Source organism: Pantherophis guttatus, chromosome 7 (genome assembly GCF_059756535.1).
Source record: "Pantherophis guttatus breed Tessera chromosome 7, ASM5975653v1, whole genome shotgun sequence".
Lineage (NCBI taxonomy): Eukaryota > Metazoa > Chordata > Lepidosauria > Squamata > Colubridae > Pantherophis > Pantherophis guttatus.
In genome coordinates this window covers 87,976,411-87,993,895 of record NC_142069.1, presented here as the reverse complement: position 1 = coordinate 87,993,895, position 17,485 = coordinate 87,976,411, and the positions used below count along the sequence as shown (strand labels likewise).

Genomic DNA, 17,485 nt, shown 5'->3' with positions numbered 1-17,485 from the left:
ATTAGAGATTCCCCTGGTCCCACTGAAGGCTAGCTGATTCTCAAATCTTTTTTTCTGGCAGCAGCAGCTTCTGTGGCATTTTGGATTCAGGCTCACACATTAAACCTCGCTGTAAAAAAAAAAACACCTCCACGCGCAAATTAAAGTCTAATGATTTGCTTGTCTCTAAAATTACAATTACAGCAACACAAGCTAAGAAACTCTACGACAAGGACGGGTTTTATTGCGCGTTTAACCCAATTGTGGGGCCAGGGGCTGCTGTGAAGATAGTCATCACCTGAATGGCAAAGCTGAGGACTCAAAATGGAATTGACGAGACAGGTGGATAATAGATATTTTTTCATATTATATTCCCTGCTGGGAATAATGGAAGTCATCGTTTGTGCCATAAAAGGTCAGAAATAGACAGATGTTTCTGTGTTCTGTTAGATAAAGGAAAACTTTTAAAGTTCTGGCACAGAAGGAATTAAACTAAGCATGTTCCTAGCTTTATTTAGCCAGATGCATGAGGGAAATTCACATTGATCCAGCACTATATCTTGGTTGGAAATGAAATGTTTCCCCCCACCCCCTTTCTTACATTTATTGTAAAACTCTTCTTGTTGTCGTCTGCTTGTTGCCGTTACAGAATTAAGTTCCCAACCAAAGGACAGGGGAAAAAAGAATTAAGTAGATCATTGCGGGTCTATTTATATATTTTGTTCAAATAACCGGCAAACTGTAGTAGTATTCTTTTTTGTATCCCTCTTTTTTGTATTTATTTACGATTTGCCACTCATTAGGACTCCACTTTAGTGATATGCCTGTCAAGAGTACTCAAATGTTCAGTCCTTGCTGAAGTCCAATGTTCGTAAGATAGGAAAAAGGAAGAGTGTTATGCTTTCGTTTCGACATACTGTCTAGCATCCGACCAAAAGGCAATGAACCTTCCTATTCTTCTCCAGGTGAAGATTTTGTGGAAATTCAACAACAAATTCTATCTTACTTAATACATCTATGCATTTTTAATATAAGAATATTTCCCTTTTTTTTTTTAAACCAGGACTGAGATTTTTCAAAATAAAAATAATTATTATGAACCTTTATTAAGCGGCTCACATTTTAATATAAATCACACTAAAAAGTTTTTTTTTGTTTTTGTTTCATTTTGTTTTGTGTGTGTGTATTTTTTTTTAAAAAAAGCTATTTACACTACAGTGCTGACACATTAAAAAGGAAAAAAAAATGGTATAAATAAGCTCTATGGAAAAGCCTGGAATTGTCAAAAAGAATTCTGGCTTATCTTACAAAAAATATATATGTTAAATGTCAGCTCTATTCTAAAACCTACAACTCATATTTAAAGACTTTTTTTATGTTATACCTGCAGTGTTTACAGTGCATCTGGCCCTAAGTGCTTTCAAACAGTTTACAGTTACGGACAGGCACTGAGGAATGTTACAAAGCTACATGTACTATTTTATGTTGCCACAGCTGTAAGGGCAGTTCAAGAAAGACATCCTGCCTCACAGAATTGTAAGCCTCCTTACATTGTTGTCATTATATTTTAAAAGTACTTTAAAAACATATATGCAGGCCCACGCGCACACACACGCACACGCACACACACACACTTAACACAAAAAATCATCATCTGGTTTGCCATGCAGACTTGGGTAAGTTGAGCTCCTGTGTCTCGTGTCTTCCAGATTCACATGACCCCCGGGGCACACGCTGTCCTGTAAGTATTTGTGGCCAGGCTCAGGGTTTGAGTCAGTCTCAAGTCTCCACCCTGTCAAATATGTGTGATCCAGTCTTGCTTTCGGACATTCTGCAGCAGTGGAGGCGGGCGCCATCTTTTCTGGAAGGTTGACGGGAAGGGTCTCCTCGGGATTCTGAAGAGATAAATCGGGTTCGTGTGGCGGGCACGAAACCTCCTGTTTCACGTATTTAGTCTGAAGGCTATTTAAGAATTTGGTTCCTTCGGAGGCGTGGACGTCCGCGGGATGGGTGGCACCCACAGTCTGAAGTCCCGTCAGAGAGGATGTGGCATCGGTCGGGGGATCCGTGTCATAGGCGGTTTTGTTTTCTGCCTCCGAGTGATAGAGCTTGAGCCGCACGTGCCACGCCAAACTGCACACCGCTGAAACCGTCTTAAACTGATGTATAACATTCCGTGGGATAAAATAAATATCGTTATCGTACAACTGAATCCTGGCGTATCGGATGCCTTCCCTTCGTAACTGGTTAAGTTTTGCGTCGTCCACCCACTGGACGCACTAGAAGGAAAAAGAGAGAAAATAAAAGAGCCCCCTTCAAAGATTCGGAACATTCTTAAAACGTCATCCGGCTATCGAGACAAGTTACCTGGGAAAGTGGAGGCTCGTGCAAATCTAACTGCAGTCGTTGAACTACCTCTAAGAAATCGTCCGCGTGAAAACAAATTACGTCTTTGGTTATGCGAGGTTGTTCAACCCTACACATGGGGGGAAAAAAAATAACCAAAGTTGCCATTCAGGTTTATTAAAAATTTGTTACTGATTTTTTATAGGCAAGTTAAGCAAAAGTCTATAAAAATACAGAGCTGTACAGGTAAATCCTCAACTTACAACAGTAAACTGACTGCTGCAGCATCCTCATGGCCACGTAATCAAAATTCAGACACTCGGCAAGGATAATGGCAACAGCACTTAAGACTTTATATACCGCTTCACAGGGCTTCACAGCCCTCTCTAAGCGGTTTACAGAGTCAGCATATGGCCCCCAACAATCTCGGTCTTCATTTTACCGATCTTGGAAGGATGGAAGGCTGAGTCAACCAACTGACTCATATTTATGACGGTTGCAGTGTCCCAGGGTCATGTGATCACCTTCTGCGACTTTCTGACAAGCAAGATTCACTTAACAACCGTGTTACTTATTTAACAACTATAGTGATTCACAACAAATGTGGCAAAAAAGATCGCAAAATGAAACAAAGCTCACTTAAAAACTGTCTCGCTTAGAAAACAGAAATTTTGGACTCAATTGTGGTCGTACATCGAGGACTACAGAATTATATCTTCAGTGTATTATAAATCATAGCAGCACATAAACACTTGGGGTAAAGAACATTTAAAGTGGGACATGAAACCCCACTTAGCGAAGAAACAGTGGTGGAACACTATCTTCAAGTATTGTTAATTATGGGGAATAAAACTAAAAATTAGCAGTTAATACAATTGCAAAAGTACACCTCGACTTGCATGTATGTGGAACTGTCTAATCTTGGAACTGTGAACATACAGATGGCGAATGTTTGTCCAAATGGAGGAAAGTTAGGCTTTAAGGAAAAGGTTACATAACATAACCCAGAATGAATGCCTCATACTGTGTCAGATTTGCAATGCAGATGAGACTGGTTTATTCTGGCGCACAGTTCCTAAAACATTCAAGCATTTGAGGATGAAAGATGAACAGAAGAGGGGAGAAAAATTCAGCCAGGAGAAGATCTTGGCATCAGGCTGCACAATCACAGATGGAGTGCCCAGCTGATTGCAGTATGCAAATTGCATCAACCAGTAGTGCTGAAAGGCATCATGAGCCATTTGCTAAACCTATATTGTAATTCACTGATGTATGATTTGTATAATTTACATTATCAGTTTTTTTCCAAAAATAGCTCCTCTTCTTTGTGCCCAAAATAGGAAGTATTAGAAGAAGATGCTGAAAATATCACTTTAGCAAATGAAAGTTCCTTCATCCATCAGACAAAAAACATTGAGAATGAAGATGAAAAATTTAATATTTAACTCAATCAACCAGCCAATGAGCTATTCTTGCAACAAAGAAGAGGCGATAGCTATATTGGAAAATGAAACAGGTAAAACAGTTGAAGGACGGCTATTTTCTTCTAGCCAATCAGAAAAATCCTGATCCAATCCTCTCACCCTCTAATGCTCTCTCTTTCTCTAATACTCTCTTTCTCTCTCTAATACACTCTTAATACACTCTCCCCCCCCCGCCCCACTATGTAAGTGTGCGTCTCTATATATTTGTTGGTTTTTCTTTCCTACTGCATTCTATAACTAAAAGTTGATTCTGATACACAATTACTGGAAAATTAAATGTCTTACAGCAATATTGTTTTTGTAACTGTACAAAATGTAAAACGGGACTATTGAAAACTGTCCCATATATTGAGTATACTGTGGAAGTAAAGCTCATTTAGCATATTTTAAATTCTTAAATCTTAAATTTTAATTGGTATTCCCACGTTTAACCTTATTTATTGGATATTCTGTTTTAATTTGTCTTTTAACTTTTGTATTCTTTGTTTCTTATTTTGTGAGCCGCCCTGAGTCCTTCGGGAGAAGGGCGGCATACAAATCCAATAAATAAATAAATAAATAAATAAATAAATAAATAAATAAATAAATAAATAAATAAATAAATAAATAAATAAATAAATAAATAAATAAATAAATAAATATTTTTAAATTTAAATTTAACAGAGATGAGGAAGACATTGTAGTAATTGATGCCAAAGTTCTGTGTCTTGTACTAATTGTTGCTTAGTGATGAGAGAACCAAACAGTTTGGCAACATAGAAATGAATTCAAGAAATGTTTTACACTGAGCTATGAGAAGAGAGTAAAGCAATAGGATTCACAAGTCAGACAAGCCGCTGACTCAGTACATGGCAGTGTCTGGCTAGCACTGTCTGAGGTTGGAAGCTATGCTGAGAAACCTTCAGGCTATTCTTACTGCTGTTGATTAGTCAGGGAAACAGACAGAAGCAAAGTATTATTTCCAAGAAAACTATATGGAGAATGGAAATATGTATAGGACTTGGGAGGCTTTACTACTAATTATATAATCCAATTTCAAACCAAAAGATTAATTATTATTATCTCATTTTTCCATTCTATAAGTGTCAGGTAATTAGCAGTTCTCCAATCAAGATATAATTTTCATTTTTCTAGGTAACTATGTGGATTACCCCCATTGATAAATAGGGCAACAAAAATAAGTCTTCCTTCAGTATCATTTTACGTCTTTCTTTTAATGCTGCTAAATGCTGTTTAATATGAAAATTCTTACTAAATGGTATGTCTACTGATAAAATGTCGAGAAAAAACTAAGAAAAGGACATTTAATCCAACCTCCCAGACTAGTATGTTTGAAGATATCCAGTGAAAAAGATCTCTGAATCTCTTGGTTTAACTGGTTCCACTATCAGCCTGCTCTTATCAATAGGATATGTTGTGATAGCTAGTGATTTAATTCTTTTTAATTATCTTAACTTTTGTATTTGTATGTTTTTTAATTTTGGCTGTTCACCGCCCTGAGTCCCTTCTGGGAGAAGGGCGGTATACAAAATAAATAAATAAATAAATAAATAAATAAATAAATAAATAAATAAATAAATAAATAAATAAATAAATAAGTTTCCTAATCCAAAATTGCCTCGATCTATAATTAAAAATCATTGTGTGGGATCTTTGATACTCTCTGAGCTTGGTCGTTTTTTTTGCAGGCATCTTATAACCCAATGAAGTAACCCTATGAAGTGCTAGAAGGGATGGGTTTGCTCTTACACTGGCAGGGCAAGCCACTAGTATATAAAAACAAGAGCAAACTCCACTCCCTTTTAGTACTAGTTACCTAGTTTGGCAATGAAATGTCTGCAAGAAGACTAGCAAGTAGCCCACAATACAACCCTGAGCTATAAATATTCTATCTATAAACATCCGTGTGCCATATTCTGCACCTGTGAATGACAGAAAACAAGACTTGATCTTTTTCTGTGAGACACCCCTTCAAGTACTTGAAAGATGCTATCATAACCCACTTTCAGACAATTTTCTTATTGCACTAGGTATTACACTAGGTATTCTGCAGATATTTTCCTGAACCGACCGGCAATTACATACCATTCTCCACAATGCACTGCCTTTAACACTCCGACGGCAGCTGTAGTCTGTCGTTCAAACCCTTGTCCTATGTGATCTGCGTGTGCTCGCGTCCTGTCTTCAAAAAGCATTTCACGAGGCTCGCTAGTACGAGGTAGGTACTGCAGGTTTTTAATTTCATTGGTAGTTCTGTTAAAACAAAATAAAAGAAAGGGTACGCATTATAAAGATTTCAGCTTCATAGGTTTAATTTCACTCACAGCATAAAGTGGGGAGAGACAGTCCTACAAATAACCCAATCCCAACACTTATATATATATATATATATATATCTCATACCGTCTTCCAATTCTTCCGTGAGATAGGACAGGCTGAGAAAGGGCGATTAGTCCAAATAGCACCAAGTGAGTTTCTATGGCTAAAAGTGGACAAGATCCTGGGATTTTCCTTGCCCTAAACCACAACACTTTGATCACTAGACCATACCTGCTCTTTAATTAACATAGCCATAACTGAATATCCCTTTCCATAAAAGAACCCTCCAACACACTGTCGAAATATAAGCACTGAGGCAGAGTTCTCAACACTGAGATATGTCTGCCTAAAGGTTAAATAAAAACACTAAGGGCGGACCCATGGATATGAGCATGTCCTGGATCAAACTCTGCAAAAGTGAGTATTTTACATATGAAAATAAATCACAGAAAGACTTACCCTATTTTTTTTTAATACGCCTGTGTTATTTAAGACATCCTTAGCAGTAGCCAATCTGTTATTATTATTTAACCATTGAATGTCATCAAAGATAGCAACTCATCATTCAACATGGTCAAACCAATTTTGTGTTGTTGTTTTTTCTTCCTTCCTTCCTTCCAGCCTTCTTTAAGTCCCACACATCAGGGGTCCCCAATCCCTGGGCCACGGACCAGTATCGGTCTGTGGCCTGTTTGGAACTGGGCCACACAGCAGGAGGTGAGCAAGGGGCAAGCGAGCCAGCTCCATCCGTATTTTGCAACCACTCCCAAGCGCTACCGTCACTGCTCCAGCTCCACCCGAGATCATCAGGCACTGGATTTCTCATAGGGGTGTGAACTCTACTGTAAACTGCACATGTAAGGGATCTAGATTGCGCAATCTTCTCCCCCCCCCCCCCACCCTGCCTCCCCAGTCCGTGGAAAAATTGCCCTCCACGAAACCAGTCCTTGGTGCCAAAAAAGTTGGGTACCACTGCCATACATAAAATTCTAACCCCCATTTTCCTCTATGATTTTTGCTCTTCTGACAAAAGTTCTTATCATTTTACCCAAATCCATTTGTAATTTTTATGAAATAATTTAAGTCTCTGATATTTCAATGTAAACGCATAATCCACCTCATACTTTTGATACATTATTTTTATACTCATTTTTAATTTTTTTTTAAATGATCGTCCAATTCCATTTGTAAATCCGATATTTGGTTGCATTGTTTTATTCTTTGTTGTTAGCCGCCCAGAGTGCCTCGGGAGTTGGGCGGCATAAAAATGCGACTAATAAAATAATAAAAATAAAAATAATATTTTCATCTCTTTCTTGTAAGCTTTTTTTTTCTCTTTGGGGGAAGGGACCCCACCCTTTTAAAAAAGTATATTTTTGCATTAGGTTGATGAATTATCTATTTTATTTAATAATTGCTGAAATAATTGGGTGGGGGACCCAAATAAAATCAAACTGTGGCATACATGTTGCATGTGGGCTGCTTATTTTCTTAAAGGGAATAATTATTAAATAAATTTATTTCTTTGGCAGGAAATAGCATTTTTAAGAGCAAGAGGTGGGGGGGAAAAGGAGGAACATTAAGAGTAACAGAAACTGTAATTAGCTATCTAACATCAATCTCTAAAGCCCTTTTTGGACTTTAACTGTTGTTTAGGACAAAATATGTGATAACTGAGAAACCAGTTCTTTAGGGTGTGCCCTCTATACACTGACAATACACAGCCACTGCATTGCCAGTTGTCAGACAGGAAAGATCAGGTCCACACATGAAGGTCCCATTAAATTGCTATATTGCTATAACCTATGTACCAGAATCTTCTCAACTAAAGGCAGGCAGATAAAGGTCAAGGGAATTCAAGGGAGGTTGGACTTGGTCTGCTTGTAGCTACATAGAATTCTAGACTGATACCTCTTTTAACACCGCCTCTCAGATTCTGCCACTCCTTCTGCTACACCAATCCTGGAGTATTAAATATTACTGAATACTGAAGTCAACCAGATATTACAACATACCTTTTCCTTTTGAAAGGCGACTTTGGCATATCTGCCACAGGAATCATTTGTTCTCCTGGACGTACCCACATGATGGGACCATCATCGCTGTCTTTCCGACTTTCTAGTTTAAGACTAGAAAGTGTCCCCCATGGTAAAGTACACTAAAATAAAACACTTATGTTTAAAATCTATGTTATTTTCTGATACTATTTTAAACTATTTATTTATTTTACAAAATGAAGAGCACTGTGTATCCATCTACAACTGATAACATGATTGGCAATTCATTCAATTTGAACTGAGATTGAAACCCAGATGGAAACTTCTCCATTCCTGATATTTTGAAATCAAAGTGATGAGCATTGCAAATGTGCCAATTTCTACAAGAGACAAACTACTATTTACATGTTATGAGCTTAGGAATTTTAAACCTTTCAGATTTGCTTGAACATGTGCAATGGATGCAGTTTTAAGAAATTAAAGTATAAACTCTTAAAATATGAATGTAACATACAAGTTGACAAATATATATATATATATTTACTTCCTTGATGCTAAATAATTTATTAATTTTGACTCTCTCATTAGATTAAGGAATTAATTACTGAACAATAGCATAATTTTATTTGAAATAAAGGTTCCAACACATTCTAATTTCCATCTTACTTTTAACAAAGGTGAGTCTTCCAACATATCAAGGAACTCTGGAAAATAATCCCCAACTTCTTCATCTACTGCTCCAACCAAGCTGATTTGTCTCATCGGGCCAGCTCTGTATGTACCATGGGAATATGTTCTTTTTACCTGAACAAAAGCCAATTAAAGTAAAAAAAGAAAGGACCAGTTTACTTTATACTCAGCATAATGTGCAAATTTTAAATATGTAAAAATATCCTAAATATTTTCTGAAACCCAAGCAGTACTTGGTATTAAATGTTGTTCACAAAACAATAAACATAATTTTAGATACAGATTATTGTCAAGTGCAATGTTCAATATATGTTTAATGAAAGAATATAATCTTAACTACATTATTGTAAAAATTAAACTTAAATTTGGCAAATAAGAGCAATTAGATAGTATCAAGTTCCGTTTTTAGGTCACCTAAAGGAAGCAGAGTATGTTCTTAATTTTAAAAAAGGAAAGTCTTCATACTTCATACACAATATTCTATTTTTATTTAAAAAAATATTGAGAATAATTGTTTACTGTTTATTACTTTTACTTATTACTTTATAACTTCTCTGTGTCAAGGTATAACTTCAAGAATGCATTTCCATTTATAAGAGGCAGAAAATGATCTCTCATTTAAGTTGCTGTCTCGTTTTTTTGCCAACACTGCTTTGAATGATGGAATCAATCAAGTTGTCATCATGCTGTACTTTCAAGGTTATTCAGCTGAATAGTCAGCATCCAGTAATGACTTTTTAAATTACCAGATGATCTAATACACACAGAGTTCCTATATTCAACCTACTAAAATAACAGATTGTACAGTTGTCACTTATGCAGCAGTGCTAATCTTTACATCTCTCTAGTCAAAGATTCAAGTTTCTGGGCATTAGACAATGCTTTTTTTCATGCGTCTGGTTTTTTTTTCAATGTATGTTATTCCCACAGACAAAATGCAATAAACCTTTCACTAGCATCCTGGCAGCCAAATACTAGTCCTAATCCATTAAGCATACTACTTCCACGGAAGCCCCTATAGACAACTTTAGTTTACTAATCCATCAATCAAAGTTGGATGCCCTGAATTTTTACACACAAACTCATACGTGCATGAGGAAAATTTCTGAAGATATTTTGAGAGATTAAACTCTTTATTTTGCAAATTCATATACAGACCCAATTCCACAAACTCTGGGCATCTTACTGAAACAAAGCCAAAACCATAAGAATACTCAATTAGCACAATGGATATCATTAAAACAGTCTAATGGACCAGGTCTTGAAGGCTAAGAACCATTTGGTTTAACTTGCTGAGCATTTTAAAGTGTACTGCAGGATAGTTGCCCTGTAACTGATTGTGGAAAATAATATATCCAAATTAAAATTAAAGACATTGGCATTGATTATGTAAATAATGCAGTAACCACTATGATTTTAAGAAAACCATTCAGCCTTTTTATAACAATTTTGGTTTTAGATTTTGATCCAATAAATGTAGTTAATATAAAGCTTATTCTATTATTTGTTAAATTACACTTTTTACTGCCTCCACAATGACATCAAAGACACTCTCAAAAAGCATGCTGGGGAGCCAAATGTTTTCACAGTGACGATTATAAAAACTTTTCCAGAAATTTATCATATGGTATGGAAAGTTATCACACAAAACACTCCGGCCTATTTATAGATGATAGAGAATGCAATATATTTCAGGGAAGATTGCCTGCCCTCTTTCATCTGTTCTAGCTATACAGTATTATAAGAAAAATGATGAACTTAAATCTATATGATTTAAATAATGGAATACTATTTTCCTCCCCCTGAACTGTTTTCATTTCCCTTGGGCATTGCAATTAATACAGGTAGTCCTCGGCTTACAACATTTGGTGACTGTTCAAAGTTATAGTAGCATTAAAAAAGGTGATGTATGACCACTTTTCACAGTTACAATTGCAGCATCTCCATGGTCATGTGATTAAAATTTGGATGCTTGGCAAGTGACTCATATTTATGACGGTTGCAGTGTTCCAGAGTCATATGGTCGCATCTTGCGATCTTTTGACAAGCAAAGTCAATGAGGAAGCCAGATTCACTTAACAACTAACTTAACTACTGCAGTGATTCACTTAACAACTGTGGCAAGAGGAGTCGTCAAACAGGGCAAAGTTCACTTAACAAATGTTTCACTTAGCCACAGAAATTTGGGGCTCAATTGTGGTCATAAGTTGAGGATCACCTGTACCATCTAATCCATTTTCCTTCATTTCCATCCCCTCCCTCTGTTTTGTTGTCTTTAGTGTAAAGTCTGAGGTTAAAGACTACTGTAAACATGCCATTTCACAGATTGTTGCCATCTGCTAAAACTAGGGATCGTTTTGAAATGATTTTTCACAGCTAAGCAATTGTGTTTTCACTTCCTTTTTCTCCTCCCCCTTCTCAACTGAATGTTCTGCTGAGGCAATATTCGGATTGCTTTGTTGCTGGCTTGTCAGGAAGTGGTTAATTGGCTTTTAATTGCCTCATATATTCTGTGTCACTTAACAGACAATAAATAGAAGAGAAAAAAAATCTAAAACCGCACAGATAAGTCTCTCTCTCTCTACCTACACAAACACACAGAGAGAGACAGAGGGAGGGAGGGAGAGACAGAGAAACTAATAAGAATTCTGCTTCCACCACCCCGACTCTCTCTGAATGAGAGTAATGAAAACAAATGTTATTTCATCAATACAATATCATACAAATGTTTACATTGTGAGAAATGATTTAGTTAACCTCTTGATAAATTGTAATGTACTTTGTTTGGATTTCACTAAATAAAATAAGGGTCTAGTTTTTCTAGTTTCCAAGCCGATCATCTATGCCCTTGTATTATGTATCAACTAGGCCACATTGGCTTAATCAGCATGCCAAATTATATCTGATTTCTAAAGCAGAGAGATTTGTCCAATACGTTTCTTCTAAGACTCATAAGAGACATGTTGCATACATAGACACACACCTAATTTAGGAAGCCTAAATGTAACACAGGTAGTCCTCAACTTGCAACAGTCTGTTTAGTGACCATTCCAAATAATGGCACTGGAAAAAAAGTGGACTTATGACCGTTTTTCACACTTACGATGTGACATGCAGCATCCTCATGGGCATGTGATTAAAATTCGGAACTTGGCAACTGACTCGTGTTTATGACAATTGCAGTGTCCTGGGGTCACGTGACCACCTCTTGCCACCTTCTGACAAGCAAAGTCATTGAGGGAAGCCAAATTCACTTAACAACCGTGTTACTAATTTAACAACTGCAGTGATTCACTTAACAACTGAGGCAAGAAAGGTCGTAAAATGGGGCAAAACTCACTTAACAAATGTCTCACTTATCAACCGAAATTTTGGGCTCAATTGTGGTCATAAGTCGAGGACTACCTGTAGTTCCTTTTCATAACAGCTTTGCAACTCCTTCTGCGAATAAATGCAAACAATTATTTTTCAGGAGTGTAACTGGGGAGCCCGATTTGTATATTGCACTAAACAATTCTTTGGTTTAACAGCAATTTACTTAACAGCAGGACTCACACAAAATACTATCTCTCTCAAAATCCTGTTTACCCACACCCAATATTCCACAATCACACTATCAAAATTCAATAGCCAAATGGCCATATGGGTTATTTATTATACAGTAGTGGCCAAAATTTGTGGAAACCTTTTGGGAAAAGTGTATTTTTGAGGTTTGATGGCTAATAACACCACTTTTTGGGGGGGGGGGCGAGTTTCAAGATAATCCTATTCCACTGCTTGAATGGCCTGGGAATAGCCCAGACCTTCACCCAATTGAAAATCTATGGAGCTGACTAAAGAAACTTGTTAGTCAGAAGCGACCCAGCAATAAAACCCAGTTAATAGAAGCCATCATTCAATCTCGGTTTCACATTATAATAGCTGCAGAACTAAAATACTTGGTTCACTCCATGGGAAGACGTTGTAAGGCCGTCATTCATGCTAAAGGTTACCCAACTAAGTATTAACTGACATGGGGATCATTTTTGTATATCTCATTTTTTCTACATGTTTCCCTTTTCTTCTTTATACTGTAACTGCTATTCTAATAGCAAATCCTTCATAAAAGTTATTGCATTACATTCTTGATTAAATTATCTTTCCATAGATATATAATTTTATGGTAATACTCCAAAAAAAGTGGTGTTATTAGCTAGTTTTAGAAAATACACTTTTCCAAAAAGGTTTCCACAATTTGGGCCACTACTGTAGTGCAATTTTGGGTGGGTTTTTTATTTTCATTTTTTTGATACCCTCATTAAAAACAAAAAAGGAATTAGAAGTGAAAGACCTCTGTGAGATAAAGTACATTTCATCATCAGAGACCATATCACCATATTATGGCTTAAATTCAGTAACATGATTTCAGAATATCTTGGAATCTTTTAAACATGGATATAGTAGTTCTTTTTCTCCCAGAGGCCTCCCAACTTTTATTTCAACCCCAAATCTACCGGGGGCGGGGGGTGGGGGGGGAAGAGGATTAAGTCTTGTCACATCACCTGATACAATGAATTGTGACTCCCACTACATCTTTATTTCACATATTTTTGCCGTACAGAAATATGTAGCTTTGGATCATTTTTCTCAAATCCATGAATAAATATGTTTTGACTCATTTGCTTAAATTGGGTTCTCTCGATTTAGTTTTAGGACTTGGGACATAGGACTATATAAGACTTTGGTGGCATTAAAAATTTTAGGACAGTTTTTAATGCCACTGTATAATTTTTAGCTTCAGCTGAGTACATTCCTAGTTAAATTAATTAATCATTAAAAGGTACCATCTGAAAATGTAATAATCTCAAGGTTTTATAATGGGTCCATGATATAGTTGGAGAGTGAATCCTGGTGCATCAAGAATGGGGCAGATCTGCTCTTAAAGTCTAGCAAGCATTTTGTTCAGCTCTCTAAATATAGAACGAGAATGATTACACACGCTGTGACTGAATCTGTTCTATTTTTAGAGCAAGAATGAAATGAACAAGTTTAACAAGCAGCAAATTATATCCTAATACAAACAATGGAACTGGGTGAAATTCTACTTCTCCACGCAGGAGCAAAATCATGTAATTCGGTATAATGGAATGTGTGGATGACTTTGGGGAAACAGGGGAAGAGATCCTGCTTAGAAAACTGTCAGACAAGAGAGCCAGGAGTCCCCATACCTGCTTCTTGTTTGCTGCCTTGAGTTATTTATAAAAATAACAAAGGCAGGATAAAAAAAATAAATCTAAATAAATAAAAGGACAGTCAAGAAAAGAAACTTGTGAAGGACCCACCCTAATGGATCAAACAGTTAAAATTGCTGACAGGAAGTTTGTATTTTCAGACTTGCAAGATTCTGTCAAGGTGGCCTTACAATAAAATAGTTCATGTTTCCTGTCTGGTTTACCTGGGCGGGCAGATGTCAATCTTGCAAGTCTGGCTGCCACTTTGAGCTGCTTGATCCATTAAGGGAAGTCCTTCCTAAGTTTCTTCCTTTGACCGTAAGCAGCTGGGGGCTCCTGCCTCTCTTCTCTGATTATTTCCTAGGCAGCATCTCTCCCACATTTTCCATTACATCTACCCAAGTATGAATAGTTTCCCCCTTTGTCATTCAGAAATCCTCCATTCATTAATATAATGATTCCTCAAACATACAAAACTCATTTTAAAAAATCAAACAGGAAATAACAAACAAATGAAAATGAATTCAATTTCAATTTGTGAAAAGCACAACTGAGGTTTTTTCCCCAAAGCCCCTTAATTCATCCTAGCCGCAATATTCTTTTCGTAATGTAATTCCTCTCTGAACACAGGGAAGAGGAGAAAAACTAACTTGCAAATATTTAAACATGTATTTGATACAAAGCCAAAACTGATACAAACTGTTTTCATAGGAAGAAAACAATACCTAAAAGGCAATATATGTAAATAAATTTCAAAGGACTTCAGTTTTGAGCTAGTTCTCCAAAATAAACCACAATGTAGATATTGGCATAAAATACTACAAAAGTTTTCCGCCTTACATAATTCTCCTCGCAACTACTTTTATTTTTTTCAAACAACACCAAGTATCACAGATTCTAGAGATGGGCTAGACGTTAACAAAGAAGCTAAGATTCTGACAAACAGGAAAAAAATCAATAGACTGGGTGGCAATACATACGAAAAGAGCAGTTATTCTGGTTGGGGTTCTAGTCCCTTTGAAGGATGAGGTTTGTGATTTCAGTATGTTCTGGACATTAGACCTCAATATCAAGGTAGCTGCTGTGACAATGAATGTCGTTGTCAACCCCAGCCACTCCTGTTGCATCCTTTCCTCTAAAATATATATCTGTGTGTATGGTTACATATCTGAGATCAGCTTTCTACAATGAGTCACTTTCACACAGGGTGGATAAAAATCAATGATTTTTTTAAAAAAATCAAAAAAATCAGATTTTTTTTTATTTAAATCGGATTTTTTTTATTTAAATCGAATTTTTTTTATTTAAATCGAATTTATTTTACTAAAAAACTTTTGGGGTAAAAATCTATCGTAAGATAGTTTTCTATTTAAGATACATAAATAATGTAGTTTATTCAGCATGAAATGGGGCTTAGTTATGTAGCATGAGGCTGTATATTCTGCAACACTGAGACTATTGGTGAGTCAACAGTGGGTCAAAGGAGTAGCAGAGATGACAGTTGCTCTTTAAAAATTATGATTTCAATCGAGTTGATTTAAATCAAGCCTTTTTACTAGTGATTTAAATCATGATTTAAATTGTGATTTAAATCAACTCGATTTAAATCAAATCCACCCTGCTTTCACATCTATGGAATTCCAGAATTCTTCAATCAGCATGTCTGTTGCTGAGAATATTCCCAGGTTTGACAAAGCTGGGTAATTCAATATCCAAATTAAATTACTGTAACATATTCTACATGAAACACTCATTAAGGAGAATCCAGGAGGATAGAACAAGATGTGGTCCCCCGATCATTTTTTTATAGCTTGCTAGGAGATAGTTTTCAGGTCCAATTCTAAGTGTTGCAAATTGCCTGGGATAAGAATATTGGAAAGACGGTCTATTCCCAAAGAATCTGCCCTGACAGCTGGGGCCATTGAAAAACTCTTCTTTAAAAGAAAAGGCAGGCCAGATGGCGACAGTACCCTGTTTTTTTCAATGTAGCACTTCAATTTGACTGTGCCCTGCCTTGATACTTTTGAGATAAACAGCCAAGAAATTTTTATTTTACAGGCTTTAAACAGTTTAATTGGTTGTTAAACTTGCCTCTTTGATGCCTCTTTCAAATTGCATTTTAAGGTATTTCTTACGTTAAGATATCGTATAAACATGTAATTAACTCCTTTTGAAGATGGCATAAATGTTTTTATAATTATAACATCATTCCAATTCCATAGTTGGAAAATACTTTTAAACCCTTTAATGAATATTTTGATGTTGGATTTTGAACTTCATCATTCGTGTATGTTCTTGTACTATTTTTAGACTACGAATAAGATAAGAGATTAAGATTATTATATTGAACTGAAATGAAGAGGAATTCAAATTTCAGACGATGTCCTTCTGCTGGGAAAAAAAGTAGACTCAAATAAAATTCAGTCACCTCTAGGCAGCATACTCGTCGAACAAATGAATAAACAAGTAAATAAATAAATGAAATGATAAAAACAGGCAAAAGATCCTGTAGAGCACGGGTGTCAAACTCGCCGTATCATGTTGCCGTCATGTGACATTCCACAACGTTTTTCCCATTCGGGGAGCTGGGTGGGCATGGCCTGCAATTGACGTATCCGACCCGAGGGCTGCCAGTTTGACATCCCTGCTTGTAGAGCATCTGACTTTCCATTTCAACCTAAAGTATCCAAGTGCAGTTGAAACCAATCCAAGAGATTCCCTGCCCTATAAATGGGTAAATGGGGAAATCTCCCTCTCTCTCCCTCCCTCTGTGTCTCTCTGTCGTTTCTGTCGCCACATTCCCCCATCCCATATACAGCAAAGCTTATTAACTAAATGTAACAATCTTGCTCTTAACATTGAACTTTTCCATGGAATGATTACTAGATGATGAATACTCTTGGCCTTTCTTTTAAATGCTTCAAAAACAATGGTGGACCAGGAGGAGAACTCAAACATCAGCAAAACCATACAACTTCTGCAACATGAGAATAACTTTATGCCACGTGCTGTTTCAGTTCCATTTTGCTTTAATTGCTGGATGTTTTGTTTATAGGTAAGTGGCAAATACTAATATGTGAAAAACTCAAGAATAATCTATTTTTTTAAACTACACAAAGTCTAGTGTGTAGATTTTAAAATCTAAAATCAGAAACTATCAATTTTTCAAAAATACACTTGCAGGCATAAAACAAACATGAATTATTATTCTAATTCTGCAATGGAAGGGTTGGATATGTTGTTTCTTCTCATCCAAGAAGGTTCTTCAGCTCTGACTGGATGGTGGGGAATGGAAGGATTTATACTCCTTGCAGACAGCTGGTCATTTGCATCCTTTTAGAGAGTCATGACCTGGATGACTGAGAATCTCCATAGACATTGATCTGCTTTGACTTTCATTAACCATTTTTAAGAATTGTTCTTTCCCCTACAGTTTCTATTCTTTGGTTTTCAGCCTTAA

At 36.4% G+C, this 17,485-nt stretch overlaps 1 protein-coding gene and 2 long non-coding RNA genes across 5 annotated transcripts in view; 2 read left to right on the top strand and 1 right to left on the bottom strand.

The window, feature by feature from the left end:
- Positions 1 to 472: 472 nt before the first annotated feature.
- The window catches only part of RSBN1L (round spermatid basic protein 1 like), a 30,481-nt gene continuing 13,468 nt past the window's right edge, over positions 473 to 17,485 (bottom strand). The window contains exons 4-8 of the mRNA XM_034419081.3: positions 8,792 to 8,929; positions 8,144 to 8,286; positions 5,895 to 6,062; positions 2,347 to 2,455; positions 473 to 2,258 (exon numbers count right to left, since the gene is read on the bottom strand). Of these exons, the coding sequence (XP_034274972.2) occupies positions 1,614 to 2,258; positions 2,347 to 2,455; positions 5,895 to 6,062; positions 8,144 to 8,286; positions 8,792 to 8,929 (1,203 nt within the window). The 3' untranslated portion in view covers positions 473 to 1,613. The remainder of the gene's footprint in view (positions 2,259 to 2,346; positions 2,456 to 5,894; positions 6,063 to 8,143; positions 8,287 to 8,791; positions 8,930 to 17,485) is intronic.
- LOC148112958 (uncharacterized) lies at positions 4,534 to 6,010 on the top strand. 2 transcript variants are annotated; one of them, XR_015729022.1, is made up of 2 exons: positions 4,534 to 5,067; positions 5,840 to 6,010. It is a non-coding gene; the product is annotated as an uncharacterized LOC148112958 (long non-coding RNA). The 2 variants fall into 2 exon arrangements; XR_015729023.1 differs by having other exon boundaries at positions 4,550 to 4,898.
- LOC117666433 (uncharacterized) lies at positions 6,750 to 9,096 on the top strand. Of its 2 annotated transcripts, none has more exons than XR_004591779.2 (3): positions 6,750 to 6,985; positions 8,160 to 8,276; positions 8,803 to 9,096. It is a non-coding gene; the product is annotated as an uncharacterized LOC117666433 (long non-coding RNA). The 2 variants fall into 2 exon arrangements; XR_015729021.1 differs by having other exon boundaries at positions 8,062 to 8,276.